The sequence below is a fragment of the Salvelinus fontinalis genome, chromosome 2 (assembly GCF_029448725.1).
Source record: "Salvelinus fontinalis isolate EN_2023a chromosome 2, ASM2944872v1, whole genome shotgun sequence".
Lineage (NCBI taxonomy): Eukaryota > Metazoa > Chordata > Actinopteri > Salmoniformes > Salmonidae > Salvelinus > Salvelinus fontinalis.
Genome location: NC_074666.1, coordinates 45316869 through 45343496, shown reverse-complemented (window position 1 = coordinate 45343496; position 26628 = coordinate 45316869). Strand labels below are relative to the sequence as shown.

Below are 26628 nucleotides of genomic sequence, written 5' to 3'. Positions count from 1 at the left end.
ATGGGTAGTGGGCGGGAGCAACAGCCTGTGTTTTTATTGGTATTTTGGAATGTCAAGTTGAATCCTGAGCTATGATTGGTTGCCTTGCCGTTTATATAGTAATGGTAGACTTATCCTTCCTTCTTTCTCTTACAACACACAAGGCGAAGGAAGGGAGGCTTCGCCATTGTTCAACTCCGATCAACATCAGCATCACCTTCGGTCAAATAATTAATTCGGTAAGTAAAAAATAGTTTAATTTAGTGTTATGTAATAATCATAACGTTTTTTTAGTTCACAGCAGTAATTTATTTAGCTGGCCACAAACAGATACATTTTATATCCGGAAGACAAGGCTGGCTAACGTACATTAACTAGTTGGCGTTGTAACTTTAACTATTATCACCTAGTCGACAAATTAATCCTTGTAAAAACTACCAAACTTATCTAGTTATAACTCAAATTACTGCAATTTATTTACATTATCTGATTTGATATCATTTAGCTGTTAACGTTGTGTAACTGGTTAGCTTTTAGCTGACCTTTGCTTGCTAACTAGTCGGTCGACCTTAATGTCGTGGTTAATGCTTAACAGCTAATAATTAGTTGCTTGACATTCGATCGACAGTTTCAAATTGTTCATGTCACTGCGCTAGATAGCTCAACGTTTGTATGCGGTATACTAGGAAATGGCGCGCGACCACCCTCGTGGTCGGCCTAGTTCTAGAACGTTCTAGAAACTCAGCACCCCGCGTGATGTGACGCACATATGGACGTCGATTGTTCTTCCTGAAGTGTAATACCGGTATATGCCGGTATCTGCTGCTTACCTTGGTGTAGACATGAGCACATTATCTTGAATTAAAGTGTTTATTTGTTAGTCGTTTAGTTTTTGTTACCTCTTCTCGTAGTCTGTTCGGTTGACAAATTTAACTTTGGTTCTTGTGTTATACTTTATGATCTCTTTATAGCGATCACTATTTTCAGCGTAGGACTTAACCTGTTGGGGATGGGGGCGCTGTTTAGACTATTTATGCTAATGTGGCTAATTTTTTAAACGGCTTCCCACAAAATCCTTGATCGTACAATATGCATATTATTATTATTATTGGATAGAAAACAGTCTATAGTTTCTATAGGAGTTGAAATTTTGTCTCTAAGTGGAACAGAGCCCATTCTACAGCAATTTCCCTGACATGGAGTCAGATTTGAGAAACGTTGGCCACTTTTCTGAAGTCATTTAAACGGGCACTGTCGTTGCTATGACTATACGGACACTTCTTACGTCTTCCCCTGGATGCCTTTACGTGATGACGATTCCAACGGGCTCGATTGCTCGTTCACAGGCACTACAAATGAAAAAAACCTTTAGCTAGCAAGTCTTTTCTTGCTGCGTAACGCGCGTGGAAGACACCGACCCTCTCCTGTTCCAAGCATTAGTTTAGCCTGTTATATTTCTCCGGTCATCTTTTCACTCGTTATAGGAGTTACAAACATCACAAAGTAGTTAATTTAAAGCGTTTTATAGCAATTTATATCCGTTTAGTGCGATTTTGGGACATTTATTTTTGCAACGATGTGAAAAGTTGGGAACGCTTTTCAGTTCATCCCGAACGTAGTTGACATTTCCACATGGCAAGAGGACAGCTTTCCACCAAAAGACGATTTCTCCCAAGAAAGGATCCTTTGCCCAAGATACTGATGGAAGAACAGCTCAAGGTAGGACATTTTTATTATGATAAATCGTGTTTCTGTCGAAACATTTTAGTGGCTTAGGACGCCATGTTTTTTGACGTAGCTTCGCTTGGCGCAAACTGTATTGAAAAGTAAGGATAAATTAAAAAATGTAATAACGCAATTGTATTAAGAATTAAATTGTCTATCAATCCCTGTCCACCCTATATTTTTTAGTCACGTTTATGAGTATTTATGTATAAGAGTAGATCACTGTCTAAGTGGCGCAAGGACAAATTCTGACCAGCTGAGTTACATTTCACATTGTCTAACCATGATTTTGGTGGCTAAATATAAACATTTTCGATCAAACTGTATATGCATGTTGTAATGTGATGTTACAGGAGTGTCATCGGAAGAATTCTGAGAAGGTTAGTGAAAAAATTAATATCTTTTGGCGATGTTGACTTTTATCGCTCACTTTGGCTAGAATCAATGCTGGGCTGCTAATTGCTATGTGCTAAGCTAATATAACGATTTATTGTGTTTTCGCTGTAAGACACTTAGAAAATCTGAAATATTGTCTGTATTCACAGGATCTGTGTCTTTCGATTCGTGTATGCTGTGTATTTTTACGAAATGTTTGATGATTAGTAGTTAGGTAAACACGTTGCTCATTGTAATTATTCTAGTCCATTTGTGATGGTGGGTGCAATTGTAAACTATGCCATATACCTGAAATATGCACTTTTTTCTAACAAAACCTATCCCATACCATAAATATGTTATCAGACTGTCATCTAATGAGTTTTTTTGTTGGTTAGGGGCTATAAATATCTTAGTTTAGCCGAATTGGTGATGGCTACTGGTGTTGGTGGACAAATAAAAGATGGTGGAATATGCTAATGTGTTTTTAGGTAATAGATGTACATCTTTACATATTGTGTCTTCCCTGTAAAACATTTTAAAAATCGGAAATGTTGACTGGATTCATAAGATCTGTGTCTTTCATTAGCTGTATTGGACTTTAATGTGTGAAAGTTAAATATTTTAAAAAAATATTTTTTTTGAATTTCGCGGCACTGGTTTTTCAGTGGGGGGGGGGGGGGTGTGCCGCTAGCGCCACGCTGATCCTAGACAGGTTAAGGAAGTTCGCTGTTTCTCTAATCAATGGTATCAAATCACACGAATGAAATTTTTGGGCGACCTGACCATAATTCACATGCGAGTTATAGAGCTCTCATTAGAAGTCTTAAGAAGCGGTTGATCTGATCTAGGTGCGCAATTTCTATGCTTCCAGGTCTGAAGTTTCCTTTCTGCTTCTACTTTCTGTTTTGTACACCAGCTGATTACACAGTATTTTGGGCTTCGGAAAATATTTCAGATGTTTCGATTGTAAGATCATTCTCTACCATAGTTGTTGCATAAACTGTAATTAGGGGAGCTTTGAGTTTTAGCAACCAGGAAATGGCTGCTGTTTATGCTTAGTGGCTCTTTAAATTTAACACGTGTTGTCCATTATCTTAAATGGGGGGGTGGTCGTATTGTTAGTGTTTAAACGACTAATTGACTGACTTTGGTTCAATTATTTGTGCCGGTAATTTTTCCCCTGAGCTCGGTGCACTCATTTTCTCAAGTTAAATCAGATCCAGCCTGAACTGTGCCATGTAGTAGGTAGTAGGTAGTCTACTTTTATGCCTGCTCCTGAAGAGGCAAATGGCGCTAGGGAGTGCCTGAGGTGGCATAAGTACATTTGGATCTATCCCTGACAACCCACTCAATGTAGCTACAAGGCTCAACTTTGTAAAATAATTATGTTTTGTCTCGCCAATGGCAGAAACGGATGTTTCGTTATCTGTCAATATGTCCAATGACCATGAAACACAATCGGGGACTCTACCATACTACTTGACAAAATAACGTTGAATCAATCTTACTCTGATAGGTTGGGGAACATACATCGCAAATATGAACACTATTTTAGCTCTTTTCAAAAACCTATCCCACATTTGATCATTCCTAGGATGGTACGTGGGGCTCATTGTGTAAATATCACGATGTACAGTCTGGGTTTTTCTTAGCGGGGTAACTGACGTTTAGTGTTAACGAATGACTGATGTATTTTGATGACCACATTGGCTTCTAGTGAACACAGATGTAAAAAAAAAAAAAAAAAAAAAATGCTGCGTTTGTTTTATTCTCGCAAAGCGTCTGATTTGTTACCGACCACCCAGCTCTTCATTGTCTAGGTAACATGTCTAAGGGACCAGCAGTCGGCATCGATCTTGGGACCACCTACTCCTGCGTCGGTGTGTTCCAGCATGGCAAGGTGGAAATCATTGCCAACGACCAGGGCAACAGGACCACTCCAAGCTACGTTGCCTTCACTGACTCTGAGAGGCTCATCGGTGATGCTGCCAAGAATCAGGTTGCCATGAACCCCTGCAACACAGTATTCGGTACGTTTTTACTTTCTGGTAATGTCTCCTGAAATGATTGGTGATATTTAATTTTTGGCTTTCTGTGCCAACGCTTGTTCACTGTGATGAAGTTTATTCCTGCCATTCGTAGTTTCCACCAGAGGTTGAAAGACCAAAGATGGCCCAATACCTTCCTTGGATGTCTGAGTGACAAGCCATTTAACTCAACTCTGTATCGCTGTAGAAAATGTCAAATCTAACTGGTTGTCTTGTTGCAGATGCTAAGAGACTGATTGGCCGCAGGTTTGATGATGGAGTTGTTCAATCGGACATGAAGCATTGGCCCTTTGAAGTTATCAATGATTCTACTCGGCCTAAGCTTCAAGTTGAATACAAAGGAGAGACTAAGTCCTTCTACCCAGAAGAAATTTCATCCATGGTTCTTGTCAAGATGAAGGAGATTGCTGAGGCCTACCTTGGAAAAGTAAGTGTTTGAATTAGACTATAATTGGGTTTGGTTATTTTGTTCTTTAACCGGAAGGTGTAGTTTACCATGACTGGTCTATTGGATTATTCAAATGCATCATTGACATCGTCTCTCCCTAGACTGTCAACAATGCTGTTGTTACCGTACCTGCCTACTTCAACGACTCCCAGCGCCAGGCAACCAAAGATGCTGGTACCATCTCGGGGCTGAATGTGCTGCGTATCATCAATGAGCCAACTGCTGCTGCCATTGCCTACGGCTTGGACAAGAAGGTAGACTCCTTTTCATTTATTTTATGTTGAGAAGGACTAAAGTGGTGCTTATTTGCTGTGATGAAGTTTACTCCTGCCATTCGTAGTTTCCACCAGAGGTTGAAAGACCGAAGATGGCCAATACCTTCCTTGGATGTCTGAGCGAATATTTAGCCATGTCATAGATCAGGGCTCACATCTATTCCCTCATTGCAAATACTGAATGTTCTCTTCTGTTTCAGGTCGGTGCTGAAAGGAATGTCCTTATCTTTGATCTGGGCGGCGGCACCTTTGACGTGTCCATCCTGACCATCGAGGATGGCATCTTTGAGGTCAAGTCCACTGCTGGAGACACCCATCTGGGTGGAGAAGACTTTGACAACCGCATGGTCAACCACTTCATTGCGGAGTTCAAACGCAAGTACAAGAAAGACATCAGCGACAACAAGAGGGCTGTTCGCCGTCTCCGCACCGCATGTGAGAGGGCAAAGCGCACCTTGTCATCCAGCACCCAGGCCAGCATCGAGATCGACTCTTTGTACGAGGGAATCGACTTCTACACCTCCATCACCAGGGCTCGCTTTGAGGAGCTCAATGCAGACCTTTTCCGTGGCACCCTTGACCCAGTGGAGAAATCCCTCCGCGACGCTAAGATGGACAAAGCCCAGGTGCACGACATCGTCCTGGTCGGAGGCTCCACTCGTATCCCCAAGATCCAGAAACTGCTCCAAGATTTCTTCAACGGCAAAGAGCTCAACAAGAGCATCAACCCCGACGAAGCTGTGGCCTATGGCGCAGGTGGGTCACTAATCATCTTGTGTTCGCTCTGGCCAATGTGCTTCTATAATGAGCCTCAACTCAATAGTTTCGCTGTGATGAAGTTTGATCCTGCCATTCGTAGTTTCCACCAGAGGTTGAAAGACCAAAGATGGCCCAATACCTTCCTTGGATGTCTGAGCGACAATGGCACGGTGAGTCTACAGTAATGTTTTTACATGTGGCTAACCTCCCGTTCTCATTTTCAGCTGTCCAGGCAGCCATACTCTCAGGTGACAAGTCTGAGAATGTCCAGGACCTGCTTTTGCTGGACGTCACACCCCTATCCCTGGGTATTGAGACCGCTGGAGGTGTCATGACCGTCCTGATCAAACGTAACACCACCATCCCAACCAAGCAGACCCAGACCTTCACCACCTACTCAGACAACCAGCCTGGTGTGCTCATTCAGGTGAGAGGGCTTGCATGAAATGTCAATTTCAGGGCAATGTTTCATCATTCCTTTGGCCACTATCGGTGACGTTTACTCCTGCCATTCGTAGTTTCCACCAGAGGTTGAAAGACAAAAGATGGCTCAATACTTTCCTTGGATGTCTTGTTGCTAATATTGACTATATCCTCCAGGTGTATGAGGGTGAGAGGGCCATGACTAAGGACAACAACCTGTTGGGCAAGTTTGAGCTGACTGGAATCCCCCCTGCACCTCGCGGTGTTCCTCAGATTGAGGTCACATTCGACATTGATGCAAACGGCATCATGAATGTGTCTGCTGCTGACAAGAGCACTGGCAAGGAGAACAAGATCACCATCACCAATGACAAGGGTAATGTTTCTGATGGCATTAAACTTTAACACTGGAATATGGGCTATGGTTACTATCCGTACCCAAATAGTTTTGCTGTGATGAAGTTTACTCCTGCCATTCGTAGTTTCCACCAGAGGTTGAAAGACCAAAGATGGCCCACTACCTTCCTTGGATGTCTGAGCGACAATTGTAGTACAGTAGGTTGTATTTTTGGTCAAACATTGGTTAATTAAATTATTTCCCATTAGGACGTCTGAGCAAGGAGGACATTGAGCGCATGGTCCAGGAGGCTGAGAAGTACAAGTGTGAGGATGATGTGCAACGTGACAAGGTCTCTTCAAAGAATTCACTAGAGTCTTACGCGTTCAACATGAAGTCTACTGTGGAGGATGAGAAACTGCAGGGGAAAATTAGTGACGAGGACAAGACCAAGATTCTGGAGAAGTGCAACGAGGTCATCGGGTGGCTGGACAAGAACCAGGTAACAATTTATTTGGGTAGACTTGTACTGTCTTGGACCACTTGCTGTGATGAAGTTTACTCCTGCCATTCGTAGTTTCCACCAGAGGTCAAAAGACCAAAGATGGCCCAATACCTTCCTTGGATGTCTGAGCGACTTAAGTGAAATATATTGATCTCTTGAAGTCATGTATGTTTTGCTAATGTTATGTGTTTGCTTTTCTCAGACTGCTGAGAAGGAAGAGTACGAGCACCACCAGAAAGAGCTGGAGAAGGTGTGCAATCCCATCATCACCAAGCTATACCAGGGTGCTGGTGGGATGCCTGGCGGTATGCCTGAGGGCATGGCTGGTGGATTCCCTGGAGCTGGTGGTGCTGCTCCTGGAGGTGGTGGATCATCTGGACCAACCATTGAGGAAGTCGACTAAACATTCCATTGTTTCTGTAACTACCTCCCCCTAAAGAGCAATGTTTGAAATGGTTTCTACCCTCTTGTGGCTTAGAGTCGCTAGTGACTCTTGTCAAGGAGTGAAATTTAAATTTGAATAAAGGTTGAGGGTTCACATATTTTGCAACTTTTTTGCTACACAACAGGGGACAGTAATTTTCTGTTTGCACAACTAAGCTGTCAAATTTCACATGTATATTTTCTCAGTTGTCATCTGCCTTTGTCACAATGCCTTTAGGACAAAATAAAATATACGGTGACCTTCCACCTTTACTTAACTGTTTTGAGTCCTTTACATTTATTTTGGATAAGGGAAGATGTTAGGAAGGACCATATTTTGGTTGAATAATGGCATGATAAAGTTCAACCTCACTTCTAGCTTCCAGCTGCTAGACCAGTGTAGGGTAGTCTTAAAATCCTACCCCCATTCATACCTGAAAACAATTTATCATTTAGAAAGCCTGCTACTACCACCACATGACTGTCTTTGTCCAGAATAATCAATGGCTAAAATGTGATTTTGGTAAATTATCCATGTGTGCCTAACCAAAGCCCATCTGTTGTGATCTGGCCTACGGAATTACAAAATTGGGAAGATGAATACAAGGACTGACACTGCATGAGATCAAGTTTTAATAAACAAGCTTTCAAACAATTAACATCGCTGCTAATGCCCAGCTCTTATGTTGCCAATTATATTTTAAATGTCTCCATTTCTGTGTTTTGACGTTTCCTCTGCCGGGTCAGAGGGAGCTCATCATCGGGGTGACAAAGGACAGCCAAGCGCTAGTAAAGAAAGATATTGAATGGTTAACTACTTTTACAAATTCAGCCTTGTTTCACACTTGCACCATATTCAATTTCACACCTGTACTGTTGGGGCTCGGCCCCTGACGAATTTTCACGGGCCAACGCTAGCTAGCATTAGGGCAATGTTACCCAAAAGCACGAATGGCATCTGACTGGGTAAGAACAAGGGCTGAAGTGCCAATCGGTGTCCCTTTAAACATTCTCAGCATCCCATTATATGTGTGGCAGGTAGCTGAAAAGTTGCTGGTTTGAACCCCAGAGCCGACTTGGTATATCTGTGCCCTTGGACAAGGCACTTAGCCTTAATTGCTCCTGTAAATCACGCGATAAGAGCATGTGACTAAGTACTAACCTGTCTGAGGCTGCCTGTGCCAACGCAGATCTTGCCAATCCCCCACAGTGGCACCAGGAGGATGGAGGAGAGTGCCATGGCCCAGCCCAGTGCATAGGCCCAGTCTGGGTATATGTACCAGCGGTTAAACTTGAGGGGTTTATAGTCCACCATGTGTATAATGAAGGAACTCTGGGATGATATGGAGTAAAAGCAAAGCGCCCAATGAGTAAGACCTAGACTCAAGCCATACCACGGATGATCCGTGCGATTTAAATTTAAAGGCAACGTTCCAGCGTAGGTGGAGGCTGTATACAGTAATGTTGGTACAATCAGAGATTACCTTTAAATGTCCATTTTCCACGCTACGTACTGAGTCTAGCCATACGTCTACTTTAATAAAATGTACAGCTTTAAATATTTACCACAAGCACCAATCTAACTCACCAGAGACACAAGTGGGGTGAAGTAACGCCAGCACAGTCTGAAGAGGACACACGGTCTCTGTGTAGTCATGTCCTTAATGGCATCCTCCATGTGATCTGCCCCTGGGGATTTTAAAACAGATTTACTCACGCATAACCACGGGAAGTAGTTTAGGGGTGAGGGTGCTGCAGTCCTTTTTAGTAGCCGCTCGTATCCAGAGCAACTTACAGTAGTGAGTGCATACATTTTCATTCTGGTCCCCTGTGGGAACCGAACACGCAACCCTAGCATGGCAAGCACCGTGCTCGACCAACCGAGTCACATCATCACAAACCACTTGATGTTTCAATGTACTCAATTGCTGTATTGTGCATTGTTTTTCTTCATGGTGATGGACCATCTACCACAGGTACAAACCTGGATGACCAGCCTATGTACAGACATCTATATCAGTCCGCTAATACTAGTAAAGGCTCAGTGCTACAGGGACACATTTTTTATTCTGATTTTATTTCCCACGAATTTAAACGCAAGTCCAGGAGACAATGAGAGAAAGACCGTTTACAAACCAAATGATTACAACTGAGTGGTTGTGTATAGTATAATGGGGCTTTTTCACCACTACAACTCTAGTGCTTGAGATGAAGGCTAAGACTCATGTTTTTCCACCATCGTGACCGGGGTGAAAAGAAAGCCTGCGACCACAGTGGATTTACACTTACCAAAGATCCATCCCACTGCCAGTGACTCAAACACAGCCACAAAGAGAACACACGCTCCGCTGCAGCCGTAGTAATCAATGAGCTGGAACACAAAGATCCCACCCTGTAGATTAGAAGAACCAAAAAATGTCCTTTAGAAATCGAAACTGGATGGTGTTCAGAGATAGACGGGAGGGGTTGAGGGAAGCTGAAGGATGGGACTAAAAACAAACAAAAGATAACTATTGTAAAAATGTACTGTGTCCGTAAAATGTATATATATGTATAAGCTGGAGTAGACGCCTAATTTAACATGTGTAAATATTTGTATGAACATAAGATTCAACAACTGAGACATAAACTGAACAAGTTCCACAGACATGTGACTAACATAAATGGAATAATGTGTCCCTGAACAAGGGTGGGGTCAAAATCAAAAGTAACAGTCAGTATCTGGTGTGGCCACCAGCTGCATTAAGTACTGCAGTGCATCTCCTCCTCATGAACTGCACCAGATTTGCCCGCTTTTGCTGTGAGATGTTACACCGCTCTTTCACCAAGGCACCTGCAAATTCCCAGACATTTCTGCGGGGAATGGCCCTAGCCCTCACCCTCCAATCCAACAGGTCCCAGACGTGCTCAACGGGATTGAGATCCGGACTCTTTGCTGGCCATGGCAGAACACTGACATTCCTGTCTTGCAGGAAATCACGCACAGAACGAGCAGTATGGCTGGAGGGTCATGTCAGGATGAGCCTGCAGGAAGGGTGCCACATGAGGGAGGAGGATGTCTTCCCTGTAATGCACATCGTTGAGATTGCCTGCAATGACAACAAGCTCAGTCCGATGATGCTGTGACACACAGCCCCAGACCATGACAGACTCTCCACCTCCAAATCAATCCCGCTCCAGAGTATAGGCCTCGGTATAACTTCGACGATAAATGTGAATCCGACCATCACCCCTGGTGGAAAAAAAACGAGACTCGTCAGTGAAGAACACTTTTTGCCAGTCCTGTCTGGTCCAGCGACAGTGTGTTTTGGAGCATAGGCAACATTGTTGCCGGTGATGTCTGGTGAGGACCTGCCTTACAACAGGCCTACAAGTTCTCAGTCCAGCCTCTCTCAGCCTATTGCGGACAGTCTGAGCACTGATGGAGTAGATTGTGTGTTCCTGGTGTAACTCGGGCAGTTGTTGTTGCCATTCTGTACCTGTCCCGCAGGTGTGCTGTTCGGATGTACCGATCCTGTGCAGGTGTTGTTACACATGGTCTGCCACTGCGATGACGATCAGCTGTCCATCCTGTCTCCCTGTAGTGCTGTCTTAGGAGTCTCACAGTACGGACATTGCAATTTATTTCCCTGGCCACATCTGCAGTCCTCATGCCTCCTTGCAGCATGCCTAAGGCACGTTCATGCAGATGAGCAGGGACCCTGGGCATCTTTCTTTTGTTGTTTTTCAGAGTCAGTAGAAAGGCCTCTTTAGTATCCTAAGTGTCTTGGAAATGTCTCTCATGGAATAGCCTTCATTTTTCAGAACAAGAATAGACGAGTTTTAAAAGAAAGTACTTTGATTCTGGCCATTTTGAGCCTGGAATCGAACCCACAAATGCTAACGCTCCAGATCCTCAACTAGTCTAAAGAAGGCCAGTTTTATTGCTTCTTTAATAAGAACAACAGTTTTCAGCTGTGCTAACGTAATTGCAAAAGGGTTTTCCAATGATCAATTAGCCTTTTAAAATTATAAACTTGGATTAGCTAACACAACATGCCATTGGAACACAGGAGTGATGGTTGCTGATAATGGGCCTTTGTACACCTATGTAGATATTCCATACAAATTCCATATTCCATAAAAAATCTGCCATTTCCAGCTACAATAGTCATTTACAACATTAACAATGTCTACACTGTATTTCTGATCAATTTGATGTTATTTTAATGGACAAAAAAATTTGCTTTTCTTTAAAAAAAAAATGACATTTCTCAGTGACCCCAAACTTTTGAACGGTAGTGTATATATACCCCAAAAATATATGAGGGATTGGAAATGTTGCAGACAATTACATTGATGGAAGCCACAATCTGTCTGCAATATTAAAGCTGATCCTATTGATATTCAGATGTGAAGTGTGGAATCAGAGATCGAGCACATGGAAGCAGTCATACACAATATCACTGAAGATAGCTAAATTAATGAAGTCAGTAAATCAACACTGTGGTCATTGCAACACTTCCAGATTTGTAATTTTTTTTATTTAACCTTTATTTAACTATGCAAGTCAGTTAAGAACAAATTCTTATTTACAATGACGACCTGCTGTTATGGAACATTCTTTACCTTGCAGTCTGGGCTTAGACACGCCAGTGTGCGGAGGGCAGGACCTTATTTTACCTCACCTGCACAGAAGTTATATTTTTTCTTTGGCCTTTTCCTTACACTCTATTATGTACAGTTAAACTCAACTCATTATCATTCTGGACAGTGTCTAAAACATTTGATTAGGAGCTAATTCAATGTCTCACCTCTGTGATCAGAGTCAGCTGTATAAGGAAGCAGGAGAGACAGAAGAGGAGCACAAAGCCCTCTCGATATCTCGGCCTTCGCAGTGTAACAGGGAATAAGTCTGTGAAAGATGTTATCACTCCCTCCATTATGACAAACTAAAATAGAAAAGGAAGATAAAAGTGACATCAAGATACAGTACATTGTGGGATCAACACAACCCATTTTTTATACACTTTTGCATGTGGACCACCTCCAGCTAACAAAGTTTGGTTCCCAGGACGTTGTGGGAAAGTTATTTGTCAAATAACCAAAAGAGAACCTTACGGGAATGTTACAAGCACATTCTGTGTTAGCTGGGCATGGTCTTTAGGTATGGTAAATAACCTGTGTGTCAATGCCCAGCAGAAGAAGCATGACGAAGAAGCAGATCGTCCAGAGCTGTGGCAAGGGCATCATGGCTGCTGCCTGGGGGAAGGCGATGAAGGCCAAACCAGGACCTAGGAGCAACAGTAAACAAGAATTGGAGGAAAATAACTTAATAACTATGCTCTTAGCATATGATACAGATGCAGTTTTTTTGTGTGCATGTCATGGCACAGTATGCTACAACATTATGGATCGTTATCAGTGCCAATTCTAAAATGCAATGATGAATTCGAATGTAAAAAGTAGAAATGCAGTGCTTGAATCCTCAATTGGAATGTGAAAATTATAAATGTAAATGTTTTAAATGCTCAATTGGAATGTGAAAATGGTAAATGCATTTATCATTTTCACATTCATATTGAGCATTTAAGCATTACATTTAAGACACTAATTATAACCCTAAATAATGCTGTGACATGCTGAACTGACTGCATCCGTAAAACATTTTGACACATTTTTAACAAGCACAGAGCTGTAACAGAAGGCCACTGTGACGGCCCCACCATACCTGACTCTGCCACCATCGCGACAGAAACACCCTGTTTCTGTGCCATGAATCCCAGCACTGAGAAGACTGCAAATCCGGCCACAAAACTGGTACAACCATTCAGCAGACACAGCCAAAAGCTGTCCCTGAATGGACATAAAATAAAATATGCTAATTATAACTGCGGTCAAACTAATAAAATTGGAATAAGTTGTTCTTTATTCAATTCTACATATCCATTGAAGTATAGATGTTTTAAGAAGAAAAATGTATCGTCAAAACTGAACAATCTTACATGTAGCAGTTATTGTTGTATTTGTTGAAGCTTCCCAAAACAGTTTGACTTCCCCGTCCAATACAGTAGGAGAAGAACACCTGCGTTCCTGCTTCCATCCAGACCTGGTTGGTGAGAGATTCATTAGTGCATGTAGAAATTCATCAGCACGAAATTGAGAAGTGGAATGCAAAGACCTGATCATATTTAGCTTGGAACTTGTTCTTCAATGAATGTGCAAATGGAAAGGTGCAAATGTTTACTTGGGGGTCTGCAAGGCGGACTGGGTCTGGATACAGGTAAAACTTAACCCCCTCCCAAGCTCCAGGTAAAGTCAACCCTCTCACCAGCAACACCAAGAGCATCAGATAGGGAAATGTGGCAGTGAAATACACCACCTAATGAAATGGGGACAGTATGGACAAAAACAAAACTTACCACCATAGCACAATTACCACCTGTACCTAAACAATCAGATTTATGGTAGTTCCATGGATGTGTGAAGTAATTTAACATTTACTGGTGTAATCATGTATAATATACATAAACTCTTATACAGACCTTTCCTGAGTACCTGATTCCTTTCCAGATACAGAAGTAGCAGACAGCCCAACAGGCGAGGAGACAGAGCATCAGCTCCCATCTTACACTGCCCACCTCGCCAATGCCTCCAGAGATAGCCAACACACGACGCCTGGGGGAGGGCAACAGAAGCCCCGTTTATACCTGGTGACTAGTCAAGCCCGTGCTCTCACTTTTGTTAGTGTTACATGGAATAATGTTGCAAATGTTTGTTTCCTAGATACTTTTGTGGACACAATCTATCAGCCATTTTGTAAACAGTGAGTAGCCTAGCCACAGTTTATATTTTGAAGCTTTTGCCAGTGCCACACAGTTAGGTTGGAGATTCGTAACTGTGTCGAGAGGTCGCCTACACATGATAGTCAGCAATGCAATTCATAGAAGCCATGCAAGTAAGAGATGTTTTCTATTGGGGACTTTATGTTGAGTCAATATGGTAGACTGCTAGCATTGTGATGCCTGGTCTAATGTATGAATGAAGCCAGAGAGTTAATGTTTGTTTTATACAGCTATTCGCAACTGCTTATTTTGTGTTTTTGCATATAAAATGTTATTACTTGTCCGAGTACTCATATTATTATTTTTTTCTTGGGAATTGGGATATCGGGATTCTGGTTACCAGCGAACATGTGTCCTTTGTTCTGACCTTATCCACATTTTGATTGTGCCCACATTTTTAGACATGCGTCTACACATGGTATAGTGTGCTGTCCACTGTGTCCAAATTGTGAACAGATTCCCTGGTCCCTCCCTGTATGCAAATTATTTGCCAGATATTACTTAAAATAATTTATTTTATTTTAGGATATAGGCCTATATTGATTCCATAAATGGTGCCACCTGTCAATGATTTTAGAGGTCGGGATAATGAAGATTTAAATGGTTTCACTGTCCATATCCATCTACACTTGTAAGAAATCCAGACAATGCCTGACTACCTCCGGAGGTGGTCAGAAAGATCAATGCGCCTTTTAATCATCTAAATCTGTCTAAAAATGTGGGCACAATCAGCATATGGACAAGATGAGGGACAAAGGACGCATGTTAGCACCAGGTATAAACAGGGCTAGAGGGAGACTTTCAGTTCAAGCTACATTTAAATTGCATCTGAAATGTTACCCTATTCCCTATATGGTGCAATACATTTGACATACTGGACAAAAGTTGTGCACTATTTTTTATTCTGAGGAATAGGTGCCATTTCAGATACTGGACATCATTTTAGTGTAAGATAATTATTAAAGGGAGGTCTTGCAGAGTTTTCATATAAAGTATTTATCTTATGCTGCTTTGTGTTGTGTGGGACAGGCTACTTACTCCCAGAACTCAGTGGCAGCAGAAGTAGTGGGGATTTTGGAGGTCCAGTTGGCAGTATGGTTTAGTGAAGTGAAATCCACACATTGATCTAATAAAAAAGTAACTAAAGTCAAATGGAATTCTCTCCCAAAATCATATATACAGTAACTTTGTGTATCATTGTTTTCTGGTTAAATGTAACCTGTTTTACCCCCATGCAGAGAATGTAGGCCTACCTACCTGTGTTCCAGGTGTTATCACAGCTGGCCCAGGGTAGCTGAGAACTGAAAGAGAACACCAGGTAGAAGAGAGTCCAGGCCAGGATCACGAGGTAAATGATAGAGTCATAGATCAGGATGAGAAGCTCTGCCCTGCCAACACCTGTGGAGAATTAACAGGTAATATTAGGTGGGACATTAAAGGAATAGTTCACTCAAATTACAAAATTAAATATTGGTCTATTTTCTCTGCATAAGTCTTTGGACCAGGAAAAAGTATGGATTGCTTACAGGGTATTGATAACAATGTGTAATTTGGTAATTTGGGTGAATTATCCCTTTAACCTTTTTGCCTGTAATAGAATGAAGGAGTATGGCAACATCTCACCTTCAGCAAGCGGACATAAGCTCCTCCAGCATGTGACAATGCCCTGTTGGGTGTACTGACCGATTGATGTCTCGAGAAGGAACAGAGGAAGACCACATAGCCCAACGTACAGCAGGTAGGGCACAAGGAAGGCACCTAAGAACAGACATATATATGTATGTTGTGAACTTGCAATATAGGCAGGCTACTAGTGATGTTGTGCCCTACAGACCCTAACCAAGCTCCCTTTTTAACTTATATTCATACTGGTAACTGGTATCTTTACTTAACCCACTTTTTAAAGCAGTGTAGATCTTTCTATTAATAAAAGGGCCAATGTGTGATATGGGATAAACATTTCAAAATGGTTTAATCAAATATAAAAACACTTGTAATGTAGTTTCAAGTCTGTGCTTACAGGAATAAAATGAAAAATATGGCAAATTGGTCAATAACTTCTAACAACAACATAGGCCTAGGACTATACAGTGCAGTCAAACAATATTCACACCCCTTGACCTTTTCCACATTTTGTTGTGATAAAGTCTGACTTAGAAATGTATTACATTTAGATTTTGTGTCACTGGCCTACACACAATACGCCATAATGTCAAAGTGGAATCATGTTTTTATACATTTTTACAAAGTAATTAAAAAGGAAAAGCTAAAATGTCTTGAGTCAATAAGTATTCAACCTCTTCGTTATGGCAAGCCTAAATAAGTTCAGGAGTAGACATTTGCTTAACAAGTCACATCAGTTGCATGGCCTGATAATAGTGTTTAACATGCTTTGTGAATGACTGCCTCATCTCTGTGCGCCACACAAACAAATATCTGTCAGGTCCCTTAGTCGAGTAGTGAATTTCAATCACAGATTCAACCACAAAGACCAGGGAGGTTTTCCAATGCCTCGCAAATAAGGAAACCTATTGGTAGTTGGGTAAAACAATTATCTGGGATTTCACCATGAGGCCAATGATGACTTTAAAACAGTTACAGTGTTCAATGGCTGTGATAGGAGAAAACTGAGGATGAATCAACAACATTGTAGTTACTCCACAATACTAACCTAAATGACAGAGTGAAAAGAAGGAAGCCTGTACACTAAAAATATTCCAAAACATGCATCCTGTTTGCAATAAGGCACTAAAGTAAAACTGAAAAAAATAATCTTTATGAAATTTATGTCCAGAATACAAAGCCTTATGTTTGGGGCAAATCCAGCAAAACACATCAGTGAGTACCACTATTCATATTTTCAAGCATGGTGGTGGCTAAATCATGTAATGGGTATGCTTGTGATAAGCAAGGACTATGGAGTTTTTTTAGGATAAAAAGAAACAGAATTGTGCTAAGTACAGGCAAATTCCTAGAGGAAAACCTGGTTCAGTCTGCTTTCCAACAGACACTGGCAGACAAATTCACCTTTCAGCAGGCCAATAACCTAAAACACATGGCGAAATATACACTGGAGTTGCTTACCAAGACAGCATTGAATGTTCCTGAGTGGCCTAGTTACAGTTTTGACTTAAATCGGCTTGAAAATCTATGGCAAGACTTGAACATGACTGTCTAGCAATGATCAACAGCCAACATGACAGAGCTTGAATAATTTTTTGAAGAATAATGTGCAAAGACTGTACAATCCAAACAAAATGTGGAATAAGTCAAGTTGTATGAATACTTTCTGAAGGCATTATGTCCTTTAACATTCCAGGTGTAACATGGACACATATGTATTTGTCCTGTCATTTCATTGCCTGATCACAAGATAATTTTGTGAATAAGCGTACTAGGCTACTGTGTCATGGGGTTGTCATTCGAAATATCCTGAATAATGGAAGCAAAAAGCGTTGGGTATGCTGCACACAGGTTAGCGTTTCTCATCATGAATCTTGATCTTGAGGAATCTTGGTAACTAGCTGGCACAGCCACAGTCATAAAATCTGATTTTAGACCTAACCGTTACCTTAACGTTAAACACACTGCTAACTCCAATTAAGACCAATAAGCTCAGTTTGGTTTTCATACATTTTTACGATATAGACAATTTTGACTTTGGGACAAATGATAGTCCTACAAAGCGCAAACCAGATGGGATGGTGTATCACTGCAGAATAATGTGGTAGCCATGCTGGTTAAGTGTGCCTTGAATTCTAAATAAATCAGGGACAGTGTCTGAATACTTTCCGAATGCATTGTACACAGGGTGGAGGCCAGGTCATCTGATGCAGCACTCCATCACTCTCCTTCTTGGTCAAACAGCCCTTACACAGTCTGGAGGTGTGTTGAGTCTGTTTTTGAAGACATCTGTTTTTGGTCATGGTTTCTATGGCCCCCGGTTTCTATGGGTCAATATTTTCAGATCCCTCGACTTTTTCCACATTTTGTTATGTTACAGCCTTACTCTAAAATTGATTAAATAGATTTCCCCCCTCATCAATCTACACACAATACCCCAAATGACAAAGCAAAAACATGTTTTTAGAAATTTTTGCAAATCTATAAAAAACAACAACTGATATATCATATTTACATAAGTATTCAGACCCTTTACTCAGTACTTTGTTGAAGCACCTTTGGCAGCGATTACAGCCTCAAGTATTTGTGGGTATGACACTAAAGCTTAGCACACCTGTATTTGGCGTTGTTTCTCCCATTCCTCTTTGTAGATCCTCTCAAGCTCTGTCAGGTTGGATGGGGAGCGACACTGCGCAGCTATTTTCAGTACTGCAGAGATGTTCGATCGGGTTCAAGTCTGGGCTCTGGCTGGTCCACTCAAGGACATTCAGAGACTTGTCCCGAAGCCACTCTTGCTTTGTCTTGGCTGTGTGCTTAGGGTCATTGTCCTGTTGGAAGGTGAAACTTCACCCAAGTGTGAGGTCCTGAACTCTCTGGAGCAGGTTTTGATCAAGGATATCTTTGTACTTTGCTCCGTTCATGTTTCCCTCGATCCTGACTAGTCTCTCAGTCCCTGCCACTGAAAATCATCCCCACAGCATGATGTTGCCACCACCATGCTTCACCATAGGGGTGGTGCCAGGTTTCTTCCAGACGTGATGCTTGGCATTCAGGCCAAAGAGTTCAATCTTGGTTTTATCAGACCAGATCATCTTTTCTCATGGTCTGAGAGTCTTCAGGTGCCTTTTGGCAAACTCCAAGTGGGCTGTCATGTGCCTTATACTGAGGAGTGGCTTCCGTCTGGCCACTCTACCATGAAGGCCTGATTGGTGGAGTGCTGCAGAGATGGCTGTCCTTCTGGAAGGACCTCCCATCTCCACAGAGGAACTCTGAAGCTCTGTCAGAGTGACCATCGAGTTCTTGGTCACCTCCCTGACCAAGCAAGGCCCTTCTCCCCCGATTGCTCAGTTTGGCCGGACTGCCTGCTCTAGGAAGAGTCTTGGTGGTTCCAAACCTCCTCCATATAAGAATGATGGAGGCCACTGTGTTCTTGGGGACCTTCAATGCTGCAGAAATGTTTTGATGTCCTTCCCCAGATCTGTGTCTCGACACAATCCAGTCTCAAATCTCTACGGACAACTCCTTCAACCTCATGACTTGGTTTTTGCTCTGACATGTACTGTCAACTGTGGGACCTTATATAGACAGGTATGTGTATTTCCAAATCATGTCCAATCTATTGAATTTACCACAGGTGGACTACCTGTTACTGTTGCGTCATTTTGTATCACTTTCCAATGATAAAACATGTCCCCCCCATCCCCAGTGAAAGTGCGCCCCTGGCCTATGTAATGGAGCATAGCCAGATAACATAGGTCATAGGCCTACAGTAGGCCAACTCATATTCTGTTCTTCTGAAATACATGTTTCGTCATGTCATAATGTTTCTTTAGACCTGATTAAAATAAATGATGGATGTATTGCGACGGTGTATATTAAATTGATTTATTAGACTTTTTAAAATGTAGATGTTCCAAAGGTGCGCGTCAGTGGCTTGTATGCATTGAGGCCTGGAGATGCTAAACATGTTTATGTTAATTAACGGTCAAATGCCATGAGACCAGCAGTTTTTTTAATGACAATAACTGGCTGACAAAATGTCCTAGACTGGACCAAATCTGAACCAATGTTTCACAAGTTTGGACAGCACAGTACAGTACAGCACAGTGGAGTACATTTGAGTAGAGTACAGTACAGTAGAGTATAGTTCAGTACAGTACAGCACAGTAGTGCACAGTACATTATAGACGTCTACGTTTGGGCCAAATCAAGGCCGGACCGGACCAAATCTGAACCAATCATAGACATCTATTTTTGGGCCGGACCGGACCTAAAATCAACATATGTGAAAGTTGAAATCAAAAATCCACTTTTGAACGTCCATGGATGTCCTGTGACGGTTGGAGCTTACTGGGTTATTTGTATTTGTGTGCCCATGAAAACCGTTTTTGCGGTGTAACATAAGTAGTTACAGTGCATTTCCGAGATCTCCATATAATATGCACAACTCTGCCAGGACGTACGATCAAGGGAGCCACTCAAGTTTTTTAGTACTATATCTCTTGACACATTGACGAAAATAATCATGGCCTCTAAACCTTCAAGCTGCATACTGGACCCTATTCCAACTAAACTACTGAAAGAGCTGCATCCTGTGCTTGGCCCTCTTATGATGAACATAATAAACGGCTCTCTATCCACCGGATGTGTACCAAACTCACTAAAAGTGGCAGTAATAAAGCCTCTCTTGAAATAGCCAAACCTTGACCCAGAAAATATAAAAAACTATCGGCCTATATCGAATCTTCCATTCCTCTTTAAAAATGTTGAAAAAGCTGTTGCGCAGTAGGTCCTATGCAGTAGGTCCTATGATTGAGTGTAGTCTGGCACAGGAGTGTGACGGTGAGCGGAAAGGCACTGGAGCAACGAACCGCCCTTGCTGTTTCTGCCTGGCCGGTTCCCCTCTCTCCACTGGGATTCTCTGCCTCTAACCATATTACAGGGTCTGAGTCCCTGGCTTACTGGTGCTCTTCCATGCCGTCCCTAGGAAGGGTGCGTCACTTGAGTGGGTTGAGTCACTGATGTGATCTTCCTGTCCGGGTTGGCGCCCTCCCCTTGGGTTGTGGCGTGGCGGAGATCTTTCTGGGCTATACTCGGCCCTGTCTCAGGATGGTAAGTTAGTGGTTGAAGATATCCCTCTAGTCGTGTGGGGGCTGTGCTTTGGCTAAGTGGGTGGGGTTATATCCTGCCTGTTTGGCCCTGTCCGGGGGTATCGTCGGATGGGGCCACAGTGTCTCCCGTCCCCTCCTGTCTCAGCCTCCAGTATTTATGCTGCAGTAATTTATGTGTCGGGGGACTAGGATCAGTCTGTTATATCTGGAGAATTTCGCCTGTCTTATCCGGTGTCCTGTGTGAATTTAAGTATGCTCTCTCTAATTCTCTCTCTTTCTCTCTTTCTCTCTTTCTCTCTCTTGGAGGACCTGAGCCCTAGGACCATGCTTCAGGACTACCTGGCCTAATGACTCCTTGCTGTCCCCAGTCCACCTGGCAGTGCTGCTGCTCCAGTTTCAACTGTTCTGCCTGCGGCTATGGAACCCTGACCTGTTCACCGGATGTGCTACCTCTCCCAGACCTGCTGTTTTCAACTCTCTAGAGACAGCAGGAGCGGTAGATATACTCTCAATGAAAAGCCAACTGACATTTACTCCTGAGGTGCTGACCTGTTGCACCCTCGACAACCACTGTGATTATTATTATTTGACCCTGCTGGTCATCTATGAACATTTGAACATCTTGGCCATGTTCTGTTATAATCTCCACCCGGCACAGCCAGAAGAGGACTGGCCACCTTCATAGCCTGGTTCCTCTCTAGGTTTCTTCCTAGGTTCTGGCATTTCTATGGAGTTTTTCCTAGCCACCGTGCTTCTACACCTGCATTGCTTGCTGTTTGTGGTTTTAGGCTGGGTTACTGTACAGCACTTTGTGACATCAGCTGATGTAAGAAGGACTTTATAAATACATTTGAATTTGAATTTAAAAATCTGTCAGACAGCAAGGTCCATGATTCATTCAGGTTTGAAGTTAAATGTCTAAGTCAATTGTTAAATGCTCAACATTGCCCTAGTATCTGTGCGTTAGAGATTTGTCGACAATGAGTGTGACATGTCTCCTTTCTAATGCCCACAAAGCTCCAATTCAAACTCCCATTAGACAGCTCTTGCAAGCATTTTAATGTCAAAATACGTTTGTTCCTCACCAAATATTACTGTTACTCACTATCTTCATTTACTCCAGTTATGGCTGGTATGTACCTCCAAAAAAGGTCTTAATAAAAAGCCTGAAAATATTCCTAATTGCTCAGTGAAGCTCCATATTTAGTGAGTAAGGAACGTATTTTGACATTATAATGCTTGCAGAGCTGTCTAATGGGAGTTTGAATCTGAGCTTCCTAGCCTTCAGAGAGGAGACACGCCATAGTCATTGTCGTCTATCTCTAACACAGATGCTGGGGCAACTTAATGTATAAAAACGACAAATAACACTGTCAAAAATGTAAGGAAAGAAAGGTAGTGTTTTATGTCACAGGATTTTTGCCAAATCTGTGAAAACTCCAACTGTGAGAAAGGGTGTAAACATAGGTTTTAATTCAACTATGTTCCCTCTTTAAATCTTAATGTTGTAACATTAAACAAGTTACAGATTTTTATCAATGACTTTGTAACAGCCCTAAATAGATGTCCACTACAATAAATCCTCACTGCCACCCTAATTTATAGAACGACCCATATGGGGGATTCCCCAAATATAACTCACCTCCACCGTTCTTATAGCAGAGATAGGGGAACCTCCATACATTTCCCAGGCCGACCACATTACCACAAACTGTGAGGAGGAACTCTGTTTTAGAGCTCCACTGTTCCCTCTTCCCTTCCTGAGTCTCCACGTTCATTCTCTTCTTTTGTCCTGAAGTATCCACTGATCTCTAACTTGGTGTTTGCTATTCAGAATATACTGGAACTCTCGTTGTGTCAGCACCCTACCACTGGATCTGTAGTAAGTGAGGAGGAAATGCTACTCCTGGGTTCTCTTCCAGTGGACTCGGTTCAACATCTCACTATGGGACATACCCTCGTGCAGGTCATTCGCTGAAGCCTTATTCAATCACGCCTAACAGGCCAATTAGGGCTTTGTGGGTTAAGCCCCACCAGCCTATATAACACCATGCAATGCCCTGGTTCCCCTCATTTTTCGCCTCTGTTGAATCTGAGCCTGTTTAAGAGCTTTTTTAAGAAAACCTAGCTCTCAGCTTAACTGTTCCATTTGGTGTGTGTTACCACTTCACCTACACAGAGTGAAGTTACCTAAGGTAGCTTGTTAGCAGTATTGTTTGTTGTCAGCTAGCTACAGTACCTCTGTAGCCTAGCCTTCACGCAATTAGTGCTGTTAGCTTGCTAGCTCCACTACTTTAATATACCGCTAATAGCAGTTTTCCACTAGTTTTAGCAACTTCTACTAGTGGGCTCTAGCTCTCTGTCGGTTCCCACCTTTCAGAGTTGGCTAGCTGAACTGGCAAGTGTCCTAGTTAGCTAACGTAACCACACATGGTTATAGATAGCAACCTTTGGTCTAACCCCCCCATTCGGTTTGTTTGGCTAACACGAGAGGTGCTGTTTCTTTAACACTAGAAGTGCAGATAGAATATTTTAATTTAAAATTGTAATATCTTTGTCATTTTAAGAGTCATGTCCCTGACTTTTCCCAAAGTCTTTTTAACACACTGATGTTAACATTTTTGTTTGATAAACAGTTTTAGCAGGACATGTCATCCCCCCCTGCCCTTCCTTCACCCGACAGCTGGCTGCCCATCTGATAATGGCCAATTGAAACAACACATAACTACACTGAGTGTACAAAACATTAGGAATACCTGCTCTTTCCATGACATAGACTGACCAGGTGAAAGATATGATCCCTTATAGATGTCACCTGTTAAATCCAATACAATCAGTGTAGATGAACGGGAGGAGATAGGTTAAAGAAAGAGTGTTAAGCCTTGAGACATTTGAGACATGGATTGTGTGCATTCAGAGGGTGAATTGGCAAGAGAAGATTTGAACGGGGTATGGTAGTAGGTACCAGGGGCACCGGTTTGAGTGTGTCAAGAACTGCAACACTGCTGGGTTTTTCACGCTCAACAGTTTCCTGTGTGTATCAAGAATGGTGCACCACCCAAACTATGGAAAGCATTGGAGTCAACATTGGCCAAGCATCCCTGTGAAACCCTTTTAACACCTTGTAGAGTCTATACCCCGATGAATTGAGGCTGTTCTGAGGACAAAAGGGGGTGCAATTCAATATCAGGAAGGTGTTACTAATGTTTGGTACACTCAGTGTATATCAAAACAAATTTCACACATATAATAATAGATGTAGCCTAAAAACAAGATTAAATTGACAATAGTCTGATGGGTGGCAATATTTAAAATTGTTAAACTGTGAATGAAGAGACATCTATTGAATAAACAGATTCATTTTCCATTCCAAATTAAAACCTGCTGCTGGTCGAGCTCATGAGCTGGGCCTATCTGAGCTGGATCTGTCTGAGCTTACGTGTGTGTGTGTGTGTGTGTGTGTGTGTGTGTGTGTGTGTGTGTGTGTGTGTGTGTGTGTGTGTGTGTGTGTGTGTGTGTGTGTGTGTGTGTGTGTGTGTGTGTGCGTGTGAGTGTAAATTATGTATATGGTGTAGGCCTGTGTAGGCATCTGAGCTGAGCCCCACCGCCTACACTTTGATCTGAAGTCACCATTACCGACTAATTAATTTGCCGTTTTTGCAGATTAAAAGTGTTAGAGATAGTAATGTATTATTAGTTATCTTGAAAAATGTGCCATGACATAGCCAATGAAAATATTGCACAACTTTGTATTTCACCCCATCTCATAACCAACCGTTTGGAAGTTTTGACAGCCTTGGAGTGAGCTTCTCTTCTTCTTCTGCTTCAACCATGCAGTGCAGGTAGCAAAAGTGATTTCTGTCCTCGTTATGTAATTATGAACTTTAACCTGTATACAGGGTTGGGGAGTAACGAATAACATGTAATCCGTTACATGTAAGGTATTACAAAACAACTGTAACTGTAATCCGTTAAATTACCAGCAAAAATATTGTAATTAGATTACAGATACTTTTGAAAATGTAGATGATTACTTCAAGGATTATTTTGAAATTCAGAAAGAATGTTTGCGGTAAAAAATATTTTGACACTTGTTTTCTCAGTGACATTCAAAGCAGCATTGAAAAAAGGCGCAAATTTAAGTTTGGTTCACCCGAGTGAGTCTGACAAGTCAGAGACAACTTTGATGACACAGCAAATGGATTTGATGGATCGCGGGAAAGAGCAGGAATAAGCTTTTGTAGGCTACAATCCAAGGTATGTCTTCCAATGGTACGACTGCTGTCGGCATTCCAAAGATTATCCAATTTGAATAAACGCTTGGAGGTAAGGATGACAGCAGTGGTGTAGTCTGCGGCGATACGGATATCACTTATTATTGATATCTACATAGCGCATTGATGTGAATCCCACTGCTGCTCTCTCATTTAGATATTTGCGCCTTACGGATTGTGGTTGTTGTGGATGGCTGTTCACAAATCTACATCTGTATTTGAACCCAATATAATGGTTAAATTCAATAAGTTTAAACCGCCTATCAATCATTGTTTTTGAAACCAGTGTACAGCTATTGAAAAATGTGCTCTTGCAGCTGCATTGTGCGGATCCCAGCCTATGGAATAAAAGTGGGGCTTTTATTGCTCAATCTAATTCATGCAAATCCATAGACCTAATGGACACATGCTCAAACTCGCACACTTTTGATATCAAATATTTTGACATATCCGTGGTATACGGTCTGATTTACCATGGCTGTCAGCCAATCAGCATTTAGGGCTCTAACCACCCAGTTTATAATTAAAAATGACAAACTGATTGTTTCAATCAAAACTACTAAAACTATTGCTGATGGTGAACCTAAACAACCAAAATCGAATGTAAATCCCAATCAGCATGTCGGCTATAGCCAGATGAGAGTTGTTTCTCCTGGAGGTAGCTTAGGCAACTTTTATTCCAACAAAACACAATTTTCAACAGCACATTTGATTAAAAAGAACCTAGGAAATTAAGTTGGTTGTCACTCAACTAATAAAGCCTAATATTGCGCAAGCCATTTTACAAACATTTGAATGCGTAAGGTGACGCGCAAATGTGCCAGATCAGGAACAGGCCGACCTCGCTTTGGTCAGTGCGCCAAGCTGTGCACAGCGTGCAGTTTGTCCAGGCTGTTCGGGATGTAGATCGATGACTGTCAACAGGTTACATGATTAGCTAGATAATGTAAGAAAGTACGCAAGTAATTTAAGCAAAACATTTTAGTGAATTGGCGATTCGTTACGTTAGAATCGATTTCCTGACCAATGCATACTACACTTGAATCAGTTAGAGGTCCCACAGACTGATGCGCTCATATTTTAAACATCTGAACGGGGACTGATGTGTATTGGTGAATCTCTATCATAATGTTTCTTAAGAACTGCCAATACAAAACAATAATGGATTTCTTTGTGATGGATTTAACATTTGAAGGGTGGTGTTTTTAGTGGGTTTTGTTTTTAACATATAGACTGAGTAACATAAACTAATGAAAATGCTATTGTATTCTTTGAAATATATGTGCTTTGTAATATATGTGCTTTTAATGTTATCTAAGAATTTCGTGAACACAACCAAAGTATTATTTTTGCACAGCATATATAAAAATTTATTTATTGAACTTCTAAAATGTAATTGCTTCAGAACGGGATGGCTCGAGGCCTGGCTTTTCTAGTGTTAAAGTGGGTTGCCCAATCATTGAAGTACCATCCTTTTTACATTCCCCTGTGAAAGA

General features: G+C 41.9%; 1 protein-coding gene, 2 non-coding genes and 1 pseudogene across 3 annotated transcripts; 3 read left to right on the top strand and 1 right to left on the bottom strand.

Moving 5' to 3' along the window:
* The first annotated feature begins 111 nt into the window (after window positions 1-111).
* Window positions 112-7578, top strand: LOC129819514 (heat shock cognate 70 kDa protein-like; annotated as a pseudogene).
* LOC129834047 (small nucleolar RNA SNORD14) lies at window positions 4191-4284 on the top strand. Its single transcript, XR_008756180.1, has one exon. It is a non-coding gene; the product is annotated as a small nucleolar RNA SNORD14 (small nucleolar RNA).
* LOC129834058 (small nucleolar RNA SNORD14) lies at window positions 5679-5772 on the top strand. Its single transcript, XR_008756190.1, has one exon. It is a non-coding gene; the product is annotated as a small nucleolar RNA SNORD14 (small nucleolar RNA).
* Window positions 7579-7920: 342 nt separating the features above from the next.
* On the bottom strand, window positions 7921-22642 carry LOC129819541 (sodium- and chloride-dependent GABA transporter 2-like). Its single transcript, XM_055875887.1, has 14 exons — window positions 22501-22642; window positions 15748-15882; window positions 15382-15522; window positions 15163-15250; window positions 13825-13957; window positions 13527-13661; window positions 13285-13388; window positions 13011-13135; window positions 12461-12573; window positions 12094-12231; window positions 9590-9692; window positions 8889-8989; window positions 8463-8633; window positions 7921-8086 (listed from the first exon to the last, which is right to left on the bottom strand). Exons 1-14 carry the CDS (start codon window positions 22634-22636, stop codon window positions 7994-7996), a joined length of 1716 nt encoding a protein of 571 aa, XP_055731862.1. The 5' UTR covers window positions 22637-22642; the 3' UTR covers window positions 7921-7993.
* Window positions 22643-26628: the final 3986 nt, after the last annotated feature.

What these genes read in the sequence shown, in the direction of transcription:
- LOC129819541 (XM_055875887.1), bottom strand. Translation starts at nt 22,636, where the DNA reads ATGAACGTGGAGACTCAGGAAGGGAAGAGGGAACAGTGGAGCTCTAAA. An exon ending in GCTGCCACTGAGTTCTGGGA is followed by an intron (nt 13,958 to 15,162) that starts GTAAGTAGCCTG and finishes GCCCTCCCCCAG; the next exon opens with GCGTCGTGTGTTGGCTATCT. An exon ending in GAATCAGGTACTCAGGAAAG is followed by an intron (nt 13,662 to 13,824) that starts GTCTGTATAAGA and finishes CCATTTCATTAG; the next exon opens with GTGGTGTATTTCACTGCCAC.